Below are 25,789 nucleotides of genomic sequence, written 5' to 3' on the forward strand. Positions count from 1 at the left end.
GTGACGTCATCAGCGATCATTGTAACGTGATTGGTTGCATGACGTCATCACCGATTATTTAGATGAGCGCCTGTGAAGCAGGTTTCATGACGTCATCACCGATTATTTAGATGTGCGCCTGTGAAGCAGGTCTCATGACGTCATCACCGATTATTTAGATGTGCGTGTGGAAGCAGGTTACATGACGTCATCACCGATCATTGAAATGCGCGCGTGTAAGCAGGTGACATGACGTCATCACGAGCAAGGGTTCGCCGACTGGAATCGAATAAAAATGTTATCGATTCTGATTTAGATTCCCCAGAGCGTCAAGTTTCTTGATGCATGATTCTTGTTGTTTCGATTTAAAGCTTCTTTCGTGACTGCAGGGATTCATCTTCTTGGTTTTTTCGGTAAAGTCACGTAGAAGGGAAGTAATAAAATAATAAAAATAAAACATTTTTATGTTTCGATTTAAAGCTTTCGTGACTGCAGGGATTCATCTTCTTGGTTCTTTCGGTAAAGTCACGTAGAAGGGAAGTAATAAAATAATAAAAATAAAACATTTTTATGTTTCGATTTAAAGCTTTCGTGACTGCAGGGATTCATCTTCTTGGTTCTTTCGGTAAAGTCACGTAGAAGGGAAGTAATAAAATAATAAAAATAAAACAAAATAAAATAATTGTCACGACGTTTCGGCCACAACGCAAGCAGCCGTCCTCAGGTGAAGAACAGGTCTCATCATTCAGACGCTGTCTTTCCGACAGACCTGTTCTCCACCTGAGGACGGCTGCTTGCGTTGTGGCCGAAACGTCGTGAGAGTTATTTTATTATGTTTTATTTGTATTACTTTATTATTTCCATTCTACGTGACTTTACCGAAACTTTAGTAACTTTACGAACTTTATCGTCGAATCGATTCTTGCGGAATTGATCCATGCGGAATCTATTCCCGTGGAATCGATTTTTTTGTCGATCCATTGTCGTAGGAATCGAATCTGTTGGAATCGATGTTGGAGACACTAAACCATTGGAATCGATTCCACTCATCACTGCCGGCGACTTGGGCCACACGTGGTTCCTGGTGTTGGTGGTGGTGATAGTCTCAGAGGCTTAGGCCTACTCGCTTGTTTTAATTACAGAGATTCACCATCGATATTAATTACAGATATTAATCGGCGGCGTCGCGAGGTGCATCGTGGTTTGTTGCTGCTGCTGCTGCTGCGTACGGTGCGAAAGAAATCCAAGGGACAAGCCATCATGGTAGGTGTGTTCTCGTCTTCTTCTCGTGCGGACGCACGTGCCACACGCCGGCTGATGTTGTAAAACTATAAACTAAACTGTTAAGCTGTACTTCTACCTTGACCAGGTAAGGCCCCCACTGAACTGTGTAGCTTTGTATTTTAATCAGAGGTCGCAAACGGGTTTGATTCCTTTCCCGTACCCTACCCGATACCCGGCTACCCGTACTCGGCCGGGTATCGGGTAGGGTACGGGTACGAGTACCCGATTGCGACCTCTGGGATGAAGCCATGTTGCAGGCGCGGGTGGGTTGATTCTAGGAACTTGAATTGTGAGAAGAGACAAGACGTTGGGAAATGAGTGGCAAACGGTGACTCACCAGTGACTCGCGGCCTACCCGTACCCGGCCGCACCAGGGTCGCAAACGGGTACCCGTACCCGGCCGGGTATCGGGTAGGGTACGGGTATCGGGTACCCGGTTGCGACCTCTGGTAGGTGGGAGCGATGGTGCTACAGCACAGTAGGGGGCACAGGTGGTGCATCGGCCAGTCGTCTCAGTCAGGCAACCAATGGCAACCTGGGTCTGTCTGTCCGTGACCTCCTGCTGCCAGCGGGAGTTCGACGCTTTTCACGTGGCCTTAACGTGCACGTAGCCTGGCACGAGCGCCGTGGTGACGTCACCGCCACTTGGTGGCCAATGGCGGTTGTTGTTGTTGATGGTCGTCTCGCGGTCAGCGCGACGCTGCGCTACGAACCCGGCCACCCGAGTTCGATTCCCGTTCACGGCCAACACCGGTGACGATTATCTGAACCGGTCCTGGGCCTCCCCTAGGTCGACTCGGCCTCAAATTAGTACCTGAGTGTAGCGCTGTGTGGTCAACATCGCTAGAACTGGGGGGGATACTAGCACTGGGGGGGCGTGGTGCTGGCCACCGCACCCCCCTTCGTGTATCAAAGGTGCTGCTCGCTAACAGCACTTGCACCCGACGGTCCCTTTGAAGGCTACACGGGGGGTGGGGTGATCTCTGTGTGTTGTGTGGTGGTGCAGCTGAGGAGGCAGGCGCGACTGCGCCGCGAGTACCTCTACCGCAAGGCGCACGAGGCCAAGAAGAGCCTCGTGGAGGAGAAGAAGGCGCGCCTCAAGAGGGCGCTCGACGGTAACGGGCGGCGGGACGGACCTCGAGACGGGCTCGCGACGACGACAAGACGGACCTAGAGACACTGAGACACGCGGGACGGACGAGAGACGGATCTAGAGAGACACGAGACGGACGAGATGCAGAGAGACAGATCTAGAGACACGCAAGACGGACCTAGAGACACTGAGACACGCGGGACAGACCTCGAGACGGGCTCGCGACGACGACAAGACGGACGAGAGGCAGCGAGACGGATCTAGAGACACTGAGACATGACAAGACGGACGAGAGACGGACCTCGAGACACTGAGACACACGAGACGGACCAGAGGCAGCGAGACGGATCTAGAGACACTGAGACACGCAAGGCGGACGAGATACGGACCTAGAGACACTGAGACACGCAAGATGGACGAGAGGCAACGGGACGTTGCAGGACGGGACGATACGGACTAGAGGCAACTAGACGGGACATTGGCTGTAGATGGAACTAATCGTCCTGGCGCTACAGACGAGAGAGGGGCGGATGGGCCCTGCAGACCGTACAGACGACGCAAACGACACTGACGACACAAGCGTTCCCGAATGAATCCATGCGTGCGCATGATTTTTCTTCCTTGTTAATTTTCTCCCCCCGCCCGCCCCCCTCCCCCGTCCCCCCGACGTCGTCACCGTAGAGAACCTGGTGCTGCCCACGGACCTGCGGCGGGAGGCGCTTGAACTCCAGAAGGCCGCGGAGTTCGACGACCAGGGAGGAGAGGGTGAGCTCACGTCGCCGCGGCGCTGACCGTCGCGTCTCCTCGCGTCTCTCTCCCTTCCCGTGAGCCTCCGGGGCAGGGGGAGAAGCGTCGCGAGTCTCCGCCCGCTAGACACGCCGGGTCGGCGCGCCTCCCCGGCTCGCCATGGGTCCTTCCTGCCGAGCGGTGGCACCGCGGTTGCGTTGACCGTAAATACCGCACGGCGATTGCTTCCCAAGTGGACGTTGAAAAATCTCGTGGCGTGAACGCGGAAGAGAGTCGGCCGTGGGAAGTGTGTGTGTGTGTGGTGGCTGCCGTCAATTTTGGTCGATTGTCGAATGAAGGCGGTGGTCACCGCATCACGTGCGCTTCTGCGGCCATCGTCTGGAACGCTCTTCCTTCCAACATTAGGAAGCCACTGGAGCTTTGCACTTTAAAATCATCGTCTAGATTGACAAACTCATTTCTTGAGAACTGCTTTTTGTGCTTACTTCGTCACACCTCCGATTAGCATGCTAGGCTACGTACTGTACGAGCTCACCTCCACCCAACTCCCCCTTTGTGTTGCTCCTGCATGAGCGCGCTGCTTCCGCAGCTCCTGTTGCTTGCGCAGCTCTTTCTGCCACCCACTCACTTTGGAACCCTGATAAGCAGCTACATTTGGAGGCTTGGCCACTCTTTTCTCTCCGCCTGATGAAGACCGCTTGTGTTGCGATCGAAACGTCGTGGGTTTTTTGCTTCTATTATTTTCAAAAAAAAATTTGTTTCGATTTTTTTTGTTTGTTTTCTATTTACGTCACTTTACCGAAAGAACCAAGAATATTAAATCCTGCAGTCACGAAAGTTTTAAGTCAGAATCGTACGAAGGAGGTTCAACATACACTGACCAACTCATTCACTCACTCATCATCTTACTCAATTTACCCACTCACTCGCCATCTCACCCACCCACTCCCAGTGGATGAGTCAGTCACTCACTCTTGCACTTGAGACTCATCCTGGTCTCATAAGTTCTCAGCTGACCGCACAAAATCAACGCGATCACTGCCGAGTGATCTTGTGAACCGTTCAACCCGCACGGTGAAGTATGACAAATGATCACCCTCTGCGTCTCCCCCCCCCTTCCCCACCTACCCCCTCTGTCTACCCCCCTCCCCCCCCCCGCCGATAGGAGTGAGCAGCCACGTGGATGACGAGTACCGCTGGGCCGGCGTGGAAGACCCGCGCATCATGGTGACGACCTCGCGCGACCCCAGCTCCCGCCTCAAGCAGTTCGCCAAGGTGCCGGCTCGCGCTCACGGGGGCCGGAGGGTTCGGGGTCGGGTGGCGCGTGAGGGATGTGGGTCCACGTGTATTGCGTGTGTACAAGCGCGCAAAGACACAAGTCCCCCATATAGCCTTAGCAGGCTGTTGGGGCAGGTGCTGTTTGTGAGGGGGTGGGTTGCCAGCACCACGTCCGGCCGCCTTTTTCTCTGTCGTGGTGATGTTGACACGCCACACGAGGCAATCATTTTGTTCTCTCCGCATTTAGAATCGACATCACGCGTTTAGAGTATTTGGCTGCTATAAATGTCCACGTGATGATAAGCCACTTCGTTTGGCTATCATTTGTGGACGGGTCGCTTCTGGAAAAGAGCTGCATAGCACAGTGGACCTTACCTGGTAAAATATAAATAGTAAATAGTTGAGTTTTTCCATTGGCGCATCTGAGTTGTGCCAACATGGGGGTTAGCGACCCCGTATACCGGCACGGCTCGGCTTCAGCAATGGAAAAAACAAACAACACAACCCAAGTCAGATGCGGTGGGGGGGTGGGGGGGGGGCAGGTGGGGGGGGCGTGAAAGCAGCATGGCCGGGAAGGACGCCGGCGGGACGAGTGGGCTCGGCGCGTGACCGCTTGCCGTCGTGTTACCCCACCATCACCACCACCCTCCCATCACCACCGCAGGAGATAAAGCTGATCCTGCCGAACGCTCAGCGGATGAACCGCGGAGGCCACGAGCTGGAGGCGCTGGTGCGGGCGTGCCGCGCCAACGCCGTCACCGACTTCATCGTCCTGCACGAGCACCGCGGCATGCCAGGCACGCTCACGCACCGCGGGAGACAAAGCTCCCCCGTGTAGCCTTTAACAGGCTGTCGGGGCATGTGCCGTTTGGCGAGCGACCTACGAAGGCCGGCACGGCACACGGCGGGGTGCATGGTGTTGTCATTGCCGCGTCTGGCCCCCTTTGTCTTCCCACTGTCGATGCTCGAACTCGGGTCACCGGGTTCGTAGTGTAGCTACTCCGCTACCGCTCCCCGGCGTGACGTGTGTGTGATGTGGTACAACAGACGGGGGATGGCGGTGTATTTAACTGCGTGTGCGATGTGCGTTGTGGTGTAGTATGACGCTGCAGATGGATTGCGGTGTCTTAACTGTGTGGGGTGTGATGTGGTATGACGCCACAGATGGAATGGCAGTGTGTCTAACTGTCCAGTGCACTGTCCGTGTGACGCGTGGTATGATGCCACAGACGGGATGGTGGTGTGTCTAACTCTCCGGCTTGTTGTCCGTGTGACGTGTGGTATGATGCCACAGACGGGATGGTGCTGTCTGACTCTCCAGCGTGTTGTCCGTGTGACGCGTGGTATGATGCCACAGACGGGATGGTGCTGTGTCTAACTCTCCAGCGTGCTCTCTGTGTGACGTGTGGTATGATGCCACAGACGGGATGGTGGTGTGCCACCTGCCGCTGGGCCCCACGGCGTACTTCACGCTCTCGAGCGTGGTGATGCGGCACGACATCCCGGACGTGGGCACGATGTCCGAGGCGTTCCCGCACCTCGTGATGCACAACTTCACGTCGCGACTCGGCAAGAGGGTGCGTGCGGGCAGCGTGCCAGTCTCACGCACATCTTCCTCCCCCCGAGCACAGAGACAAAGATGCCTCGTATAGCCTATAACGCTTCATCATTTCGATGACGCACACATACGTCGTCGAAACGGAACCATACGTCTTCTGACCTGACGATGTACCGAGACTCCCATAAGGCCATGCGGGAGGGCGCGTGGCACAGTTTTGCTCCATAGAGTGTGCTGGTCGTGTCACTACGGTTCTCTGCGGTGAGTGCAACGCCTCTAAAAAGCAGCAGCGCTACGCCTCTAAGTAAAATTAACGCTGAGCCGCTCGCGCGTGCCGAGATTCAGCGGTGAACGTGACACCTACCACCCGGCAACTTGCAGATGTCTCGGAACGGGAAGGGGTGAACAGACTTTTGGGCCAGGTGCTGTCTGCCCCCCCCCCCACCCCCGTCTATCTGTAACGGGTGGTCATCACGAGGACTTGCGTAGAGATGATCCGGTATGGACGAAGCCGGAGTGTAAAGTCGCGTTGTCGGTAGGGGCTCGGCACCACCATCACCGCCGCCGTCATCAGGAGTGACTTTGTCTCGCGACGAGACGTGCGTCGCTGAGCCGCGTAGCTCTTTCAGAAGTGACCTCGCTATGGCAAACGATAGCTCAACGAAGTGGCTTATCATCATCAAGTGGACATTTATAGCAGCCGAATACTCTAAAGCGCCTGACGTTGATTCTAAACGTGGAGGGGAAAACCGGAGGACCTGGAGAAAAATCCACGCGAGTTGGTGCAGCGGAAGGACGACAAACTGAACGCAAAAAAGCATTTCTAAAGAAATGAGCGTTCAATCTAGATTTTAAAGCGCGTACCTCCTAGTGTGTTCCTAATATCGGAAGGAAGATATCCACAGATGCCCACAGACATCCAGAGACTCGTATAGAAGCAAAGAGACCCATAGAGAGACCCCCGTTGAACTTCTTTCGCACCGTACGTAGACCAACCGTGCTAATCGGAGGTGCTGCTGGGGGTGGGGGGGGGGGGAAGAGGAATCTCCGCGCGCGCGTACCCGATGGTTACCCTCGGCGTGTTTCCCCCCGTCTCTCTCTCGTGGCGAGAGCAGGTGTCGGACATCCTCCGGTACCTGTTCCCCGTGCCCAAGGAGGACAGCCGGCGCATCATCACGCTCGCCAACGATGACGACTACATCTCATTCAGGTGCGCCTCCTCGCAACATCTCGGTTTTCGTCGTCGTCCGCTGATGGGTCTGCCGCAGCGTTCTTCATTGCAAGGCCCCCCGTGGGCCACTGGTGGCCTTTGATTTAACATCAAAATGGGATTTTTTTTTTTGCACGTTTTTGTACAAAGCATAAACAAATGGGTGCTTTTTCTGGACGATTTTATTGTTTTTGTAGCGGATGTTTCAATTTGCGTACAGTACATTTTAAATGTATCTTGTAATTTTATTGCTTGTTGCGGTTGCACCCGAATCAAGAGCCGAATGGCTCACAGGGATATTCCAAAATAAATGAAACTGAAAAAAATGAAACTGAAACTTTAGTGCGGCCCCCGAAAATGCACAAACGTGAAGCTAAACTATTTTGTAAGAATTGACGAACCGGGCGATGTTGCGATGTGATTTGACCCAACTAGGTAATTTGCGAGTTGTTTTTCAAACACGGTACATTTGCACCGTGACGCCGGCATGCCACGGTGGCGAGATGTTAACCACTTCGCCTGGTATGCGGGAGGTCGTGGGTTCGACCCCGACCCTGATGCTTTTGTATATTCGGAGTTTGAATATTCTCCCTGTGGTCGCTTCGATTTTTCTTCGGGTCCTCCGGGTTTTCCCCTCCACATTTAGAAACGTGCGTTTAGAGTATTTGGCTGCTATCAATTTTCACGTGCTGATAAGCCACTTCGTTCAGCTATAATTTGTGAGAACTAGGTCGCTTCTGAAAAAGAGCTACGTAGCTCGGTGGTAAAATAAAAATAGTTTAGTTTTACTTTAGTGTTTCGAACAATGGCACGGAGTTTATTTAACGCCCGCACTGAAGCTGACGGCGCGTAATGTTGTTTATTTCTTAATGCATCCGCAGTATTAACCGGGGCGGCTGCTGTTCTCTAACTGGCAAACGTCTGCAAGGACGCGCAATGACAGTCCAACGCCGTCCGTGTGACTTTCCGCGACCCCTCCCGTGACATCTGTGCCCGCCCCCCCTCCCAACAGACACCACGTCTACAAGCGCGACGGCAAAGACATCGAGTTGAAGGAGGTGGGACCGCGGTTCGAGATGAAGCGTAAGTCTGCTTGACACGTTGCTGCTCGTCTCAAGGAATGTGGAAATTCCACATTCCTTATGATTTCCCTACGAAGTGGTTGCTCCACTTTTTTCAACCCCGGGGAGGATGATGGGCTTGAATGTAAGAGTCTAGCGTCGGGCCGGGCGGCCCGCGGGTAATGCGCAGAATGGGTTGGAACTTGAGTCGTTGGGGTCGCGGGTCTGGTTGCGTTCGCTGTTCTGCGACCCGACCCGTATCCCAAAACCCCAGGTACGATCTGTGAATTCAAAGATGACCGGGCGTAATGCTGGCCACCCACCAGAGGTCGCAACCGGGTACCCGTTACCCGTACCCTACCCGATACCCGGCTACCCGTGCCTGGCCGGGTACGGGTAGCCGTTTGCGACCCTGGTGCGACCGGGTACGGGTAGGCCGTGAGTCACTGGTGAGTAACCGTTTGTCACTCATTTCGGGTAGGGTACGGGTAGGGAACGGCTACCCGTACCCGGCCGGGTACGGGTACCCATTTGCGACCCTGGTGCGGCCGGGTACGGGTAAGGAATCAAAACCCGTTTGAGACCTCTGCCACCCACCCCTTTGTGTGCCGTGCTGGCCTTCCTATGTGCTAACTCACGAACAGCGCTATTCCCAAACGGTCTGTTAAAGGCTACACGCGGGGGAGGGATCTTTGCCTTTGTGTGTCGCGCAGTCTACGAGATTAAACTGGGCACGCTGGACAACGCGTCCACCGCCGAGGTGGAGTGGCGCTGGCGACCGTACATGAACACGGCGAAGAAGCGGAAGTTCCTGAGCGTGGAGTGAGGGAGGGGGGCGACTTCCCCCCCCCCCCAACACCGCGGGGGGAGGTTTTTCCCTGGAACCCCGGAGTTGGAGTCGAACCTGGCGGCGCTCTCCGCCGAGGCGTTGAGAGGTCGTCGTGTGTGGATAGGGCAGTGCGTGAATCGCTGTGCCAACCCTCGTCACACACGCGCATCATACGCGTCACACACACACATTGCGGATGTACATTTATCACACACATGGCACGCACATCGTCACACGTGTCGCACACAGACGCACACAATTGCACAAAAAGACAAAGGTACCCCATATAGCCGTTAACAGATTGCTGGGGGCAAGTGCTGTTAGCGGGTCGCGCCTATGAAGGCCGGTATGGCACAGAAGTGGGTGGGTGGCCAGCCCCACGTCTGCCTGCCTTTGTTTCCCCAGTTTTGCGATGTTATACACACCACACCACGAACTCATTTATGACTGAATAAAACTCGGGGAGGCCCATGACCGGTATCATATATTCGCCACTCTTAATGGCCGTGAGCGGGAATTGAAGTCTGATGGCTGGGTTCGTAGTGAAGTCCGCTAACCGCTGCACCACCGCTCGCCAAACGGGGCACACAAACCTACACGCATAAACAAAATGAAACATTAACATTTATTTAAGTAAAAAGTCAGGCAGATGGAGATAGTGGCATGTCGCCGTGTACAGCACCTCTCTCGTAGCTACGCACCTCGGGTGGGAGCTCTTGGCTTCAGTGCTACCCAGGATGTTTGTATGTGCAAACCTGTCAAAATAAATCATATTTTTTGGAAGTCACAAGCGCCTTGCGTCACATATTGTCTCAACCATTTGAATGGACATTCTCCCTCTTCCACCCCCCCCCCCCAGCTGTCCCCGTGTGGCACAAACTAAACTAACAAAACGAATCTATTTTTATTTTACCAGATAAGGCCCACTGAGCTCGTTTTCAGAAGCGACCTGGCGACAAATGAAAGCCCAATGAAGTGGCTTGGGATTTATAGCAGCCAAATACTCTTAAACGCATGTTTCTAAATGTGGAGGGAAAAACCGAAGGACCCAGAGAAAAATCCTTTCGGCCACGGGGAGAACAAGCAAACTCCAAATAAACAGCCGTCGGGATTGAACCCGCGACCTCCTGTATACCAGGCGAGGCAGTTAACATCTCGCCACCGCGATGCCCCAAGGTGAATAGGCACGAGCCTTCGAGTGGGTACTATTAGTTTGCCAGCAGGGGGTGATGATTCCAGATTTCAGTTTCGATCGAAACTGAAATCTGGAACACTTTTATCGGAGGGGTTCGACTACATTGGGATGTTTTGCTCGTGCAAGTGTGTTCATCAAATACAAGTTTGGTTATTGAGAGTTATGAATGTCATGCATTTCATGTTTACTTTAATGGAGTATTACTGGTAGGAACGAAGTGAACCAGCCTACAATAGATTATATCGTCCGTCCGATGTCCGATTAGGTGTAGCAACATCGCCCCCTACTGCAAACACTTGGCAGGACCCTACAAAAACCTTTACACTCAGTGAGGCTTTCCTGGCTAAACAAGTGTAATAATACATTATGTTTATATTCTTTGGTTATTCGTTCCTACCAGCCCACCCCGCAGGGACCTGTTTAATGTGTGAAGACAACATCATTTGTATATTCTACAGTATGTTTCACACGTTCTTCAATGACGCTGCCTTGAGAAGGAAATATATGACGGGCGATGTTTGGGGCAATGGCCCTTCAACATGGCACATGCATGGAGGTCGTAGAACCCGTGGCACCGCCACTTCAACGGTGGGGACCGTGGCTCCATTGACACGTCTGTGCGTGGCTCTGCCTTCCCCTGTGGTGAGAATGAGACCAGAAAAAGGAAAGGAGACCCACTCCATATGAGGGCACAAGCGTCAATCCGTCACGCTCTGGATCTCGCCAACGGGACGTCGGATGGAAAACATGTGGAAGCGATAAGTTTCTCCTCTGGCGAGAACATTCCCACGAAATTGTTGCCTTTCCCAATTAAAGAAATGTAGTGCCCCAAATAATGAAAAACATCGCCCTGATCCAAACCAGCGGTAGCCGAACTCTTCCGGAATGCTCGGGATTTATTGGTACAACCGTTCGGATGTTGGTGTCCGCATGGACTTGCTTTTAAAACCCCTGCTCCATGTGACGTCTTTTAAACAACACCTGTGGTCGCGTCCGCTCCCCCACCTTTCTATCCCCTGCTTTTGTAATAGATATAACCGGTGTAGTTTATGTTGACGGTGTGTCCGTGCGTCACATCGCGATGTAACGGGACCCGCGCATTGCCTCAATAAATAAATAAACACGTGGCTTCGCTGTTGTGACGTCACCACGCGGGGCCGAATGACGGTTGGACGACGTCGCCGCACTCGCCGAGCGGGCAAGGGCTCGGTGAAATTACGGTACCGGCTAAACCCGTGCCCCCTCGCGGGTTTAGCTATTGCGGTTGTTTGCGCCGAGCGTATCGAGGTCGCCGATTGCGATATTTCTGTGGTGCCTGTGCCCATCGCAACTGTGCTGCCCGTGATGATGCTGCTGCTGCAGCTGCCGCGGAAGAACACACGTGGCGCCCTCTCGTCTCTCCAACTTGTCTTTCAAGTTGGGCCATCGTGGTTTTCAGGTCACTTGGTGTTTCCAGCCTCCGCGAAGGTTGCAGTGAGGTTAAAGTCGCACGATTTGTATTCCTGTAGTGCGCACTACAATACGCAGATACGTGCACAGTACGAGACCGTAGCTTTATTGAGCGTTCAGCAAACACGACTAACCCTCGCCCTATACGGTGCCATATATCGTGACACGCATTTGTTAACGTACAAAAATTGGATTTGTCAATCAAATTAGAACTGTAATGCTGAAAATGATACTCAATGAAACTAGGGGTTTTATGGAGCATCTGGGGCAACCGAAATGCTACCTTCTGGGGAGGGCTTCTCAACGCTTCATGCCTCGTCCCCACTGATGCCCTGTTCTCCCCACCCCCCATGTGTCCAGATACTACTGACTATTGTATGTCGGGTGTGCAGGCATATAGAGTCAGTAGATACTGACTTGTGTGTAAGTATACAACACATTCCTGCGGAGGGAGCTGGTAGGAACGTTGGGTTGCTCGGTCAATGACTAGGGTCAACGGCGGCGTGGTGTATTCCGCAAATATGCCCGACTGTGAGGGCGGGCACAAGCCGGCGTGAGTAGGTTAAACGTTGAGTTTCATAAGGGCACCACGGGGTGACCAGCCCCTCCCCACCCAGCCCCACCCCACCCAGCCCCACCCCACCCAGCCCCACCCTCCCCACCCAGCCCCTCCCTCCCCACCCAGCCCCTCCCTGCACGACGGACGGACACAATAATCCCCTGTCGGGCTGGTGGAACCAGTGGGTTCCTACCAGTATAAAGTCAGTAGATAATACTGACTATTGTATGTAGGGTGTGTAGGCATATAGAGTCAGTAGATACTGACTTGTGTGTAAGTATATATAAAGTCAGTAGATACTACTGACTTGTATGTAGGATGTGTAGGTATATATGCCTCCAAAATGTATTTTTTTTTTGGGGGGGGGGGGGTCGACAATTGTTGTAAACCTGTTGGATCAACGTTTTACCCCCACATTTAGTGGGGGGTGGTCCACTTTCTATAACTTGTAGATTCTGGACTTCTGAAAAGCTCTCATTATTTAGTTGACGGACACACGGAACGCCGGGCTTTTATATTAGATTTGCAAGTCCCTTTCATGATTACATGTCTTGTTCTCTTAAGAAGGGCCATTGCCTGAAACGTCAACAAGGCCACACAGACACTGCTCTTGATGAGCATGCTGAGTTTGTTTTTGCTAATTGTGCTTTCTCACCGCTGTCAACGCATACCTGTCAATTCATATGGTTTACGGGCCGTCCATAAATGACGTCACGCACCTGGGGGGGGGTCAGACATTTGTGACGATGTGTGACGAGGGTGGGGGGGGTTGAGAAATGTGACGTCACATCAAAATGCGCAACTTGAAATAAATATAGACAACACGTTATACTTAATTAAATAGACTTCTTAATAAATGTTTTCTCCTACAGCATCAGAGTGCAGGGCACATTAAATACGCACTACAATGACAATGGTTTAAAGCGATTTGAAGCATGTTTTTTTTTGGGGAGGGGGGCAGCGCTTTGTGACGTCATATTTGAGGGGGGGGGGGTCTGACTTTTTGTGACGCCGCGTGACGAGGGGGGGGGGTCAAAAATCATCCAAAATCGTGTGACGTCATTTATGGATGGCCCCTTAGCCGTATTCGTGTACAGGGAAATGTAGTTTTCAGGTCCATACGGCATACAGACGTTTAAAATAGGGCACACAAACTTGTTTTTGTCTATATGTTTGTGTTTCTCCCCTGCGATAGGACTTTGTAGGATGAACGTTGAGATTTGTAAGGGCACTGGGTGACCAATCAGCTCTGAATTGGTCTGTAATAAGCTCAGCTCTGGTAAGGGGTTGACAGATGTTGTAACACATTGGGCAATAACACTGCGCGACCTTAAAGAAAAGAAAAATATATTAATGGGCGACGTTTCGGGTGAACGACCCTTCCACATCGCATATAAATAGACGCCATAGAGATTGGAAATCGTTGCCCGCTATGGAGATCCTCTGGGCCTGTGGCTTTGCGCACGGCACTTTGACAGCCCCGCCCCCTCGCCCCACCCCCCCCTCCCCGCCGTGCCGTGCGCAAAGCCGCGCGCCGTGTGCAAATCACGTGTTCGTCCATTGACTCAGACACTGCGCGGCTCCGTGTGGCTCAGGTGGGTGCCGCGTAGGGGTCCAAAACGGGGGTTCTTTAAGGGGGTCTCACCTTCAGGTGGTGGTGGGGGGCGCTGAAGGGGGCAGCAGGTCTTGGTGGGAGTAAATGGACCCCCCCCTCGGACTTGGGGTGGGGGGGTTCCACACCACCGCTGTGTTACCCCTTACCACGCCGTGCTTACCCTCGCTGAGGCCTGCAGGCCCGGACCCCTTGACAGCACGTGGGGGTATCCTAGGCCTCGGGCTTTCTGATATGGCATTGGGTAGCCTCGTCTGTGGGTTCCCCTTGTAGGGGTCTCGGGTGTGTGGCGTTTCTCGGTGCCTGGGCTTTAAGGGGGAGGTGGGTGGGTGGGTCTCGTGGTTCCTTGCGCGAGGGGGTCCGGGGTGTCCCTGTGCAGGTATGCAGAGTCGGCTGTCTCCGCCGCGTAAGTGGCCCATGCTCTTGAGGGTTCGGGAGCCGCCTTATCGGCGTCGTGGACCCTGCAGTGTCTGGGCCTCCTGCCGGGGGGGTGGGTGGGGGTCGAGCTACAGGGGTTCGAGCTACAGGGGTTCGAGCTACAGGGGTTCGAGCTACAGGGGTTCGAGCTACAGGGGTTCGCGGAGGGGGTGGGGAGGAACCGGGTTCGAGGTGTCCCAGTGTTGCAGCTGCTGCTGCTGCTACTACAGCTGACTTAATCGTGGGGATTTTGCCGTTGCTTTCTATGCACTTAACCCAGGACCGCTTTCGATGTTAACGCGCCGTCTTTAGTCGTGGGAGGAGGGGGGGTCCCCTTTCTCCACCCCTCCCCTTGGGGGGGGGGTCCGTTTCTCCACCCCTCCCCTTGGGGGGGGGGGGTCCCTTTCTCCACCCCTCCCCTTGGGGGGGGTCTCCTTTCTCCACCCCTCCCCTTGGGGGGGGTCCCCTTTCTCCACCCCTCCCCTTGGGGGGGTCCTCTTTCTCCACCCCTCCCCTTGGGGGGGGGGGGGTCCCCTTTCTCCACCCCTCCCCTTGCGAGTCTTCACGGGGCGTGGATCGCTGCCCCGGGGCTAAAAATAGAACAGCGGCGTGGAGAGAGAGGGGGGAGTGGGGCCAAGGGAGAATTACTGACTTGTGTGTGTCTGTTGAACTTCTTTCGCACCGCACGTAGACATCCGTGCTAATCGGAGGTGCGAATGGGGTGGGGGGGGTGACCGAATCCCGGCGAGGAAGCGAGTGCGGGGATACTTCTTGAGTCCATGGACCCTGGTGGTTCGCCTGGTCCCATAGTCCCCACTGCGTTATGGGTCTTGGGCATCTAGGGATGGGCGTCTATGAAGTGGTCGTGTAGGGGGTCCAGGTGGCCTTGTTCTGTGTAAGGGGGTCTCGGGATGCTGTCGTGGTTCTCTGTGTAGGTGCCGAGGGATTCCGAGCTACCTGCTAAGGGGTTCTGTATATCGGGTCACTGGGGGCCTTGGATAACTGTGGATGCTTTACTGGGACCCCGTGCAAGGGCTGAGGGATCCCTGTATGGGTGTCGCGTGGGTCCCCTGTGTATGGGGGTTTAAAAGGGTTCCCTGTGTAGGGGTCTTTGGGCCCCTGTTGGGAAGCGTTCACGTGTAAGAGGGCAGTCTGTGTAGGAGGGGCGGTGTTCGGGACTGGGGGGGGGGTCTATGGGTCCCCGTGTAGGGGTCTTGGGAGTAACTTTGGGTCCCTGAATTCGAGGGGGTCTATGGGTCCCCGTGTAGGGGTCTTGGAGTAACTTTGGGTCCCTGAATTCGAGGGGGTCTATGGGTCCCCGTGTAGGGGTCTTGGAGTAACTTTGGGTCCCTGAATTCGAGGGGGTCTATGGGTCCCCGTGTAGGGGTCTTGGAGTAACTTTGGGTCCCTGAATTCGAGGGGGTCTCTGGGGTGCTCCCTCGCCGCCCTGCCCGGTTGTGGCGCAGTCGAAAAAGGCGCGAGATCTCGCGAGACTTGGAAGGCCGCGGCGGCCGCTCTTTTGATGAAGCCGCGAGCCTCGGCCCAGATCTCGCGAGATTTCCGTGAGGGGGGCGGGGGCGGGCACGCTCGGAACCACGTGACCGAACCCAATACTGTACCGTCAGTACAGTACAGCAACGCAGCCCTGATCAACGCGGGTAAACATCGTCACGGCTCCCTGCCATGTAATGATCTTACTCGGCGTCCTCTAAGACTCGTCTTGTGTTTCCCACAGTCGCCCATTCCCTCATCGTCGTTCACTCCTCACCCTCATCACCCTCATTTGCATCAACACAACGCGATCATAACATCGCCTTATCGATCTCATCACTCCTCACCCTCATCACACTTGCATCGACACAACGCGATCATAACCTCGCCTCATCGATCTCATCACTCCTCACCCTCATCACACTCATTTGCATCAACACAACGCGATCATAACCCTCTGTCACAATCACCGTCATTCACCTCATCACTCGCCCATCCCATCGTTATCGTCTTTTCGTCTCGTCTCCATCACTTCATCTCATCACACCTTACCCCTCATCACACTCATCACATCAACATCGCGCGATCATGACCCCCTGTCGCAATCACCATCATTCGCCTCATCACTCGCATCATCACCAAACCACCTTCACCCCAGAGGTCTCAAACAGGTTTTGATTCCGTACCCGGCCGCACCAGGGTCGCAAACGGGTACCCGTACCCGGCCCTACCCGTACCCTACCCATACCCAGCCGGGTACGGGTAGGGTACGGGTATCTGGTACCTTATTGCGACCTCTGGGATGAAGCCATGTTGCAGGCGCGTGTGGGTTGATTCTAGGAACTTGAATTGTGAGAAGAGACAAGACGTTGGGAAATGAGTGACAAACGGTGACTCACCAGTGACTCACGGTCTACCCGTACCCGGCTGCACCAGGGTCGCAAACGGCTACCCGTACCCGGCCGGGTACGAGTAGCCGGGTATCGGGTAGGGTACTGGTATCGGGTACCCGGTTGCGACCTCTGCCATACCCTCTACTGGCCCATTGATCGTAATAATGATGCCCATGAACAACCTGAGGCTCGAGGCTCTTGCAGGAGGGTCCAGCTAAAATTGGGGTGTTTGAATCAGAATCCGTATTTATACAGGAGGGATCCGCTGAGCTATTAAGCTCCTTTTCACAAATCTCCAGTATTTCACAGATCTCCAGATTGGTCAATTAATGAACTGTAATACACACAGACACAGTACAGTAAAACCTTGGACTGCGAGCATAATTCGTTCCGGAAACGTGTTTTGTAATCCGAAGCACTCGTATATCAGTTGTGAGCACGTGACGCTCGGCAGACAAAGCGTATACACGTACTGCTCGTATTGCAAGACCTCGCTCGTTTATCAAATTAATATTTATTAAAAAAATTTGCTCGTCTTGCAAAATACTCGCAGACCAAGTTACTCGCAATCCAAGGTTTTACTGTATATAAACATACATTACATAGATACACAATACATAGGCACCATACATAAATCCCTTACGTAGACACGTACATCAACATACACATCACATACACACTACCTATACATAAACATCACATCGACACAACAGTACATAGACAATACGTAGACACACCGTACGTAAATATACACGTAAAATAGACGTACAGTACACAGACATCCATACACATTATATACTATAGCCATACAGTGTATAGGTATGTATAGTATACAAATGCATTATATTGAGTGCATACTGGAGACATGCAGTAGATACAGTATATAAACCATGCGCATACAGACGATGCACTGTGCATTACCTAAATATAGTACACACAGTACATGCAGTACATTTTATACGTACAGTTACTACTAGTCAACCCTATCCGTATGCGCTACACATGAAGTTGTTTGTAAGCGTGGAGTGGTGTGGGCGTGAGTGAGTGGTGTATCTGTGGCTGAGTGGAGTGTGCGTATTGGCCAGTTGTATTTGTGGGGTGGAGAGTGTGCGTGCGTGTTCAGTGTGTGTGTGAAGTGGTCTGTTTTGCTGAGTGTATGAGTGGTTGTAGACGACTTTTCTGTGTGGAAGTGGTGTGTGTAATGGCTGGTGGTATGGGCAGTGTTTAGCGAGTGTGCCTGGAGTGGTGTTTGTGTGGCTTCGTGAATGATTGGTGTAAGTGTGGCTGCACGATTGGGGCTGGTGTGTGTTGCATGTGTTAGTGCTACTTGTATATGCGTTCTTTGGATGTCTGCATTGTACTTTGTGAGTGAGTGGGTGATGTATGTGTTGTTTGCATGCGTGGTGCTGGTGTGGCTGAATGTGTAGTGAAGTTGTGTGTAACTGGTGTAGTATCTGTACCGAGGTGTGCGCATGAAGTGTTTAAGAGTGGCACACGTGTGCCTGGGTATACACGTGGAGTGTTGTGCGAGTGGCTGCATGTATCGGCTTAGAGTCGCAAGCGCACATGCGGAATATTGCGAGTGTGATTCTAGATTTGAAGCTTTCGTGACTGCAAGGATTCATATTCTTGGTTTTTTTCGGTAAAGTCACGTAGGTAAAAAATTTAAATTAATAAACGTAAAATAAAATAAAAAACCACGACGTTTCGGAAGCAACACAAGCTTCCGTCTTCAGGTGGAACCGTCACAGCACGATAGCTGTATCAAGTGAGAGAAATACCAAGAAAACCGTACCTGCATATATACTGGTTGAGGGTGGGAGGAGCCAAGGTAGGCCCTGAATATTATTTTTGTGAGGTTCGGTGCGGCTGAAGCACGCTGTTAGGAATGAGCCTCTGTTGTGTAAACTAGGTGCGGATGATGTAAATGTGCGTGTAAAAGGGACTGAGCCTTTTGTTATGTAGAGGTGGTGCGGCTGAAACCGCTGCCAGGAATGAGTCTTTGTTGTGTAGAATGGTTGAACTGGGAGGTTCTAAGAGTTGTTAAGGTGCGGCTGATGATTTTACCTACGTGACTTTACCGAAAAAAACCCAAGAATATTGCAAGTGTGACATTGCTACTATCGCTCCCCACGCAGGGCAGGTGCGGGCGGAGGAGTGGAGAGGGGCGGAGGAGTGGAGAGGGGCGGAGGAGTGGTGAGGGGCGGAGGAGTGGAGAGGGGCGGAGGAGTGGAGAGGGGCGGAGGAGTGGTGAGGAGCGGTGAGGAGAGGAACGGGAGTGAAGGGAGAGCGGCAGGCGAAGGGCATGAGCAGTAACGAGTGTTTCAAATGTGGCCGCACAGGCCACTGGGCCCGTGAGTGTCCCACAGCCGGGGGTACCGGGGGTACCGGGGTTGCCGGGGGACCCGGGGCACCCGGGCCGGGCCCCGTTGGGGGGGGCCGTGGACGTGGGAGGAATCGTGGCGGGAGAGGAGGCTTCGCTGGCGGACGAGGTGAGAACTTGCGGGCGATGGTCTTGTTGTGTGCGAGCGAGTGCGTGTTATACTGGGGAGCGGTAGTGTAGCGGTCAGCACGCTGCGCTATGAACCCGGCGACCCGAGTTCGATTCCCGCTCACGGCCAACACCAGTGGCGATTATCTGAACTGGTCCTGGGCCTCCCCTAGGTCGACTCGGCCTCAAATGAGTACCTGGTGCGGTGTGTAAACATCACCACGCGGGCGACAAAGGCGGTCGGGCGTGGTGCTGGCCACCCACCCCCTCGTGTACCGTTGCGGCCTTCATAGGTGCTCGCTAACAGCACTTGCCCCTACAGTCTGTTAAGGCTATATGGGGGGTCTTTGTCTGTTATACTCTTTGGTTTTTTCGGTAAAGTCACGTAGGTAAAACAATAAATAAAATAACTAAATTAAATCACGACGTTTCGGAGGCAACACAAACTTCCTTAATCCGAAACGTCGTGATTTCATTTAGTTTTCATTTATTTTATTTTATTGTTTTACCTACGTGACTTTACCGACAAAACCAAAGAGTATGAATCCTTGCAGTCACGAAAGCTTCAAATCTAGAACGAGTGTGTTCTTCTGTCGTCCTCGACCTAATAGCAGGTCCTTGGCTCGGACTGATCCGTTCCAACCGTTATTGATCTGATATCAGGACGGGCCATTGCCTGAAACGTCATTAATGTAGTGTTGTTTTATATTTCGATTTAAAGCTTTCGTGACTGCAGGGATTCATCTTCTTGGTTCTTTCGGTAAAGTCACGTACCGAAAGAACCAAGAAGTTGTTTTATATTGTCAAGCAGCATCTTTTTCCGTCTCTTGGGCTTAATCCCAGCTTCCTTCCAGAACTTCTTGCATCAAGCTGTCATCTTCGGAGGATGTGTCCACTAACCACATCTCTTGACCATTCCGAAGCATCACACCATCATCGGTTGTCGTCACACACAGCATCATGACCATCATCCTTCTAGAACTTCTCACATTCTTATTTGTGGAGATTGTACGCTAACCGCATGGTTTGACTTTTTTGGATTGTTCTAATCATACGTATTCCTGAACATAATGGAGAAATACTTTCTCAATAATATCTATCGTATTTATATTTATGTGTGTAATACAGGTAGGAACAACAGTTCCACACTGCCCACCAGGGATTATTTGTCTGTCTGTCGTGCATAGCCACGCCCTCGATTCGTATTTCATAGAGCGCTTCGGGCGGGCTCAGCACCACGTGACGCGCCGCTCCACGCAGCTTGCGCCGCGTGACACGGATCGCACGAATGCGCCGTCCAACCAAGTTCCCACCTGCCCACTCCGAAGGAACGTGTTAATTATACGCATGTAAATTAATTATATATGTGTGTGTGTGTGTGCCATTGCACACCCGGTTACAGTTTTTCACCAGCCGCAAGTCCTAATCCGATTCCCGACATGGGCCAAGGTTGATCCACTGCAGGATGAAGGCCTCCCCAGGCCGCCACCTCACACGATCCTGCGATGTCACAATCCACCCAGCAGCCATTACAGTAAAACCTTGGATTGCAAGTAACTTGGTCTGCGAGTGTTTTGCAAGACGAACAAATTTTTTAAATAAATATTAATTTGATAAACGAGCGAGGTCTTGCAATACGAGTAGTACGTATATATGCTTTGTCTGCCGAGCTTCACGTGATCACAACTGATCTACGAGTGCTTTGGATTACAAACACGTTTCCGGAACTAATTATGCTCGCAATCCAAGGTTTTACTGTATTCTTATGGGTGGCATAATCTCTCTGGTTTTTTTTCTGTGTAGGGGGCCCAGTGTTCGGGACTGGGGTGGGGGGAGGGTCTCTGGGTCCCTGTGGAAATGCGTGCGGTGTTTGGGTTGACGGTGTCTCTTGACTGACTTCGTTCACCTGTGCTCGCAGATAATTGCTACCGCTGCGGAGAGTCGGGCCACCTGGCGAAGGATTGCGAGCTGCAGGAAGATGGTACAATCATGCACACGCATGCATACAACTGCACGCAACAGCAGCAGCTACAGCCGCCGTTAGCCACTACGGAGCTTGTGTCACACTAAGTGCACTGTGAGGCCATGTGAAATGTCGTAGGAGGTCATGTGACAGGCCGAGGTGCTGCTCGAGGTTAACTGAGATAACCGGCAAATGCACCACCACCTATGCTGCCCACTGTGCCAGCTTGCTGTGTCTTAGCCACCCGGCGCTCCACTCGTGAACGTCACTTCTGTCTTTTGTTTTTGGAGGGTGGCGAATGCCTCCACCTGCCCAGTAAAATCCTTCACGAGCCTCCTCCACATTGGCCAGTCTTGATTGGACACACGAGGTAATGATCCCCAGTATTACCTTGAGCAGACTGTACGTACTTTTAAATCTAGATAGAAAACTCATTTAGAACTGATTCTTGTGTTTAGTTTGTCCTTTCCCCACACCTCCGATGAGCACGGTTGGCTAAGTACGGTGTGAAAGAAGTTCAGCATGCATACGAGCCAAATCCCTAATTTCGATCGGATCATTGGGGTTTATCAGTAATAGATAAATCGGCATTTTACGACCCCCACTGCCACTGTGTAGCATATTATTATGTGCCAGGGACTCTGAGATGATAGGACAATAGTCTGAGTCCATAATTGACAATAAGTAACGGCAAAGCAGTTATAAGTGACTCACAGAATTGTGCGCAGTTGCGTACACAGTCCACGACTTCCTTGAAGGCAAACACCTTCAGGGAGCGCGATGCCGATCACACGCGGTTCTAATTCGAGCCTCGATCGATGGCTGCGCCATCGCCGAACACGCGTCGAATAAAAACCAAGGGACCAGTCCTTATTCACTAACAACTATCACTTTTCATTGCTGGAGGGTTTGCCCCCCTACCTGACACTCCTGGCTCCACCATTGGCTAGGGAGACTCGCATCTTCTGCGACGAGCAGCAGCAGCAGCGAGACGTCACCCTCGTCTTTGTCCCCCTCCCGCCTCTCCCGCCTGCCACCCCTAACCCCCCCAGCTTGCTACAACTGCGGCAAGAGCGGCCACATCGCCAAGGACTGCAGCGCTCCGCGCAAGGAGCGCGAGCAGTGCTGCTACAACTGCGGCAAGCCGGGCCACCTGGCACGTGACTGCGAGCACGCCGACGAGCACAAGTGCTACACCTGCGGTGGCTTCGGCCACATCCAGAAGGAGTGCACCAAGGTCAAGTGCTACCGGTAGGTTGGGGTGCGGGGTCGCGGGGTCGCGGCCCCAGACCGGGACGTGCGCCGGAGGAATACTTTCCCGAAACCGTCACCGCGGCTTTCGTCGTCGCTTGCGACCGCTTTGTTAGCATCCGAGTGAGTAGTTGTACGACGAGAACCGTCGTTTTAAAGCTTTCGTGACTGCAGGGATTCAGACGCTGTCTCCCCGACAGACCTGGTCTTCACCTGAGGACGGCTGCTTGCGTTGTGGCCGAAACGTCGTGAGAATTATTTTATTATGTTTTATTTTTATTATTTTATTACTTCCCTTCTACGTGACTTTACCGAAAGAACCAAGAAGGAGAACCGTCGTGTCTGGCCAGACAGCCCCTCTATAGTAGCGCCCACCCCCCGACCCACGTTGGGATCGGAACGGCCGATCGTAGCTGAGCAAATGTTTTGCGTGGTGACGGACTACCTCTGCTACAAATCGCTGAGCATCTCGAAGCTTGAAAAGTCGAGTCGGTCTCAGCTGTGAGCACCACGTTGCGCAGCTGCTCGCAACCGGTTGTGGAGACATCCGTGCGTAAGCGATTCGATTGCGGGTAACCAGTTGTTTAGGTGCGGGACTCCGCTTGTAGGGTTTTCTGCACCGCTGGAAGGTCACACACACCGCATCGTGTGCGTCTGTGGGTGTGTCCACGTTTGCGCGTGTGTTCATCGGTGCATGTTCACGTACGCGTGTGTGGGGAGCGGCGGTGCACCGATTTTTTTGTTCCACGTTGGGCCACGAACCCAGCGACCAGAGTTCGATTCCAGCTCGCAGCCAACATCAACGTGACGGCGATTATCTGAACTGGTGCTGGGCCTCCCCGAGATTCGTGGTTCTCAAACTTTTTGTTGTTGCTGCTGTTCCCCTTCTATTGATTTGTTTCAACCGAGTACCCCCTTGCTTGAGCCAATATGGTTCTAGGTTAACCATATGGATGTAAAATCTATCATAGTTATTTTATATTGGCAGATTCATACGTGATTATTTACCAATCAATGACTATTATGTGCGATGTAATTTCACACATTTATAAATTACTTCACGTACCCCCCTGGGTCCACGTATCCCCCGGTTGAGAACCACTGCCCTTGGATTGACGCCCTTAAAATGAGTACCTGGCACGGTGTGTAAACATCAGCAACTGGGGAGACAAAGGCGGCCGGGGTTTGTGCCGGCCACACACCCCCCACTAGCTCGTGCGCCGTACCGGCCTTCATAGGTGCTTCTAGATTTGAAGCTTTCGTGACTGCAAGGATTCATATTCTTAGGTTTTTTTCGGTAAAGTCACGTAGATAAAAAATTAAAATTAATAAAAGTAAAATAAAATAATTGTATTTATTTTATTTTACTTTTATTAATTTACATTTTTTACCTACGTGACTTTACCGAAAAAACCTAAGAATATTCATAGGTGCTGCTCGCGTACAGAACTTTCCCCCAACGACGACAGCCTGTTGAAGTGTACGGTGTGCGGGTTGCGATCTCTGTCTGTGTCAGGTGCGGCGAGACTGGCCACGTGGCCATCAACTGCAGCAAGGCGAGCGAGGTGAACTGCTACCGCTGTGGCGAGGCGGGACACCTGGCGCGGGACTGCTCCATCGAGGCCACGGCCTGAGAAGAGCAGCCGGGGCCGCCCCTTCCGTCCCGCCCGCCCCCGCCCCCCCTCTCTCGCCCCCAACGAGGCGGGGGAAAGAGTTCGGGGGGAGGGGGGCGCACGCAAGTGTCGCCGCCAGTGGATAAACCGCGCGGAGGAGGAGGAACGGGCTGCTGTTTTTGAGCTTTTCTTTCTTTTTCCCACCGAGTTTACCGGCCCTAACCCCCCCCCCCCCCTTTGTTTAGCTTGGTAGAGGTGTGTGCTATATTAAATTTACTTCAACGATGAAAAAAATTACGAAAGCGTAAACCCCCCCCCCACTCCCTTTTCCTCCTTTCTGGGGCTTTAATGGTTGTGTTTGATGTGTCTCTCGGGAGGTGGCGTGGGTGTCTATTCGAGGGATCAGCAGGGAGATGGGAGACGATGTGGTTAACCCCGTGTGACGCGCCCCTCCCTCGCTTCGGCTCCCTGCTCGTGGGCCCCCTCCCTCCCCTCCCTCCCCTCCCTCCGTCTCTCCCCACCACTTGGGCGCCGTCTCAACCAGAGAAGCGCCGTCAGCGGGCGGCACCTCTCCGTCTTTTTCTCACACCGGTTTCCATTGGAGCAGCAGCAGCAGCAGCAGTAACGGGGAGCGCGGGTTGTGCTTGCAGGCCCGGCCACGCCGTAGAACCAAGCTAGGGCGTGGGTTCGGGCCAAGAAGGGTCCTGACCAGGCGTGGGCTCTGAACAGATGTGGGTTCAGATCATGGAAGTTCTGGACAGATGTGGTTTCAGATCAGAAAGTTCTGAACGGATGGCAGTTAAAAATGGATCTGGGTTCAGGCCAAAGAGGCTCTGACCATGCATGGGTTCAGATTGGATTTGGGTTTAACGCCAAACTGGTTTTTGACCAGGCGTTGCGTACTGAAACAGATGTCGGTTCTGAACGAATGTCAGTTCTGAACGGATGTGGCTAAATAGGTTCAGGATACATAGGGTCCTGATGATGTGGAGTGGGATTCTGAACAGATGTGGTTTCAGATAGGGACGGGCCTTCCAGCCAAATAGGTTTTGACCTGGAGTGTCCGCTATTCCTGATGTAGGTTCTAAACAGAACATGGGTTCACATGTTAAAATGATTTGCAGTGGATGCACATTCATACCAGACGTGGGTTCTCAACCATATCGGTTTTTATCCAGAATTGTGACCATACCAGATGTGGGTTCTGAGCAGAAACTGTGGGATGGGTTAGGATCCCACAGAAGAGAAGGGTGGTATGCGGATTATGCGTACGATCTGGCTGGAGTGGGCGGTGCAGACTACAGCAGGAGTTTTCTCTGCGTCCGCGCCACTGGTCACTTGGTTTTATCTTGAAAATTCCCGTTGGGGCCACGGAACGCGATGCAGAGAGGTTTCGATACTGCCCACCCCTGCCACTCAACTTCCCCCGCCCACTACCCATGAGCCTCACGTTTTTTTCTGCATCTCGGGAGCGAGCTGAAAAAACGTTTTATCCACCGGCTAAAATTAAGAAAAAATGCGTTTGAGCCTCCAGACAAGTAACGTAACTTAATATATAAATATATTGCCGTACACCTCGTTATAATCCCGCATGTGAACGTCTCGGGGTAGTACAATTGAGACGATGGAGCGGCTCCGTGATCTCTGCACTGCCAATGGCGGCGTTCAGCTCAACGGTGCAGCCAAAGGGGACAACCACCGCCACGGGCGACACGGGAAGGGAGGGATCGGCTGGGCAACCACCTCGCAGAGGGTGGCAGCGGGGGGGGGGGAGTCAGAGTTATTTGGCAAAAAGGAACCAAATGCTTCCAGCTCA

General features: G+C 52.9%; 2 protein-coding genes across 2 annotated transcripts; both read left to right on the plus strand.

The window, feature by feature from the left end:
* The first annotated feature begins 1,008 nt into the window (after window positions 1-1,008).
* On the plus strand, window positions 1,009-9,826 carry IMP4 (IMP U3 small nucleolar ribonucleoprotein 4). Its single transcript, XM_078612224.1, has 9 exons — window positions 1,009-1,242; window positions 2,270-2,378; window positions 3,038-3,121; window positions 4,269-4,378; window positions 5,046-5,178; window positions 5,804-5,958; window positions 7,055-7,149; window positions 8,162-8,232; window positions 8,924-9,826. Exons 1-9 carry the CDS (start codon window positions 1,240-1,242, stop codon window positions 9,034-9,036), a joined length of 873 nt encoding a protein of 290 aa, XP_078468350.1. The 5' UTR covers window positions 1,009-1,239; the 3' UTR covers window positions 9,037-9,826.
* A 3,959-nt stretch (window positions 9,827-13,785) lies between these two features.
* Window positions 13,786-25,106, plus strand: CNBP (CCHC-type zinc finger nucleic acid binding protein). Its single transcript, XM_078612227.1, has 5 exons — window positions 13,786-13,837; window positions 18,794-19,147; window positions 21,065-21,127; window positions 22,162-22,360; window positions 23,877-25,106. Exons 2-5 carry the CDS (start codon window positions 18,961-18,963, stop codon window positions 23,992-23,994), a joined length of 567 nt encoding a protein of 188 aa, XP_078468353.1. The 5' UTR covers window positions 13,786-13,837; window positions 18,794-18,960; the 3' UTR covers window positions 23,995-25,106.
* Window positions 25,107-25,789: the final 683 nt, after the last annotated feature.

This window comes from Lampetra planeri, chromosome 38 (genome assembly GCF_965212315.1).
Source record: "Lampetra planeri chromosome 38, kcLamPlan1.2.h2, whole genome shotgun sequence".
In the NCBI taxonomy this organism is placed as follows: domain Eukaryota; kingdom Metazoa; phylum Chordata; class Hyperoartia; order Petromyzontiformes; family Petromyzontidae; genus Lampetra; species Lampetra planeri.

Coding starts and splice junctions, on each gene's coding strand:
- CNBP (XM_078612227.1), top strand. CDS start 18,961: ATGAGCAGTAACGAGTGTTTCAAATGTGGCCGCACAGGCCACTGGGCC. Junction 19,148..21,064: donor AGGCTTCGCTGGCGGACGAG/GTGAGAACTTGC, acceptor CTGTGCTCGCAG/ATAATTGCTACCGCTGCGGA. Junction 21,128..22,161: donor TTGCGAGCTGCAGGAAGATG/GTACAATCATGC, acceptor TAACCCCCCCAG/CTTGCTACAACTGCGGCAAG.
- IMP4 (XM_078612224.1), top strand. Junction 2,379..3,037: donor CCTCAAGAGGGCGCTCGACG/GTAACGGGCGGC, acceptor TCGTCACCGTAG/AGAACCTGGTGCTGCCCACG. Junction 3,122..4,268: donor CGACGACCAGGGAGGAGAGG/GTGAGCTCACGT, acceptor CCCCGCCGATAG/GAGTGAGCAGCCACGTGGAT.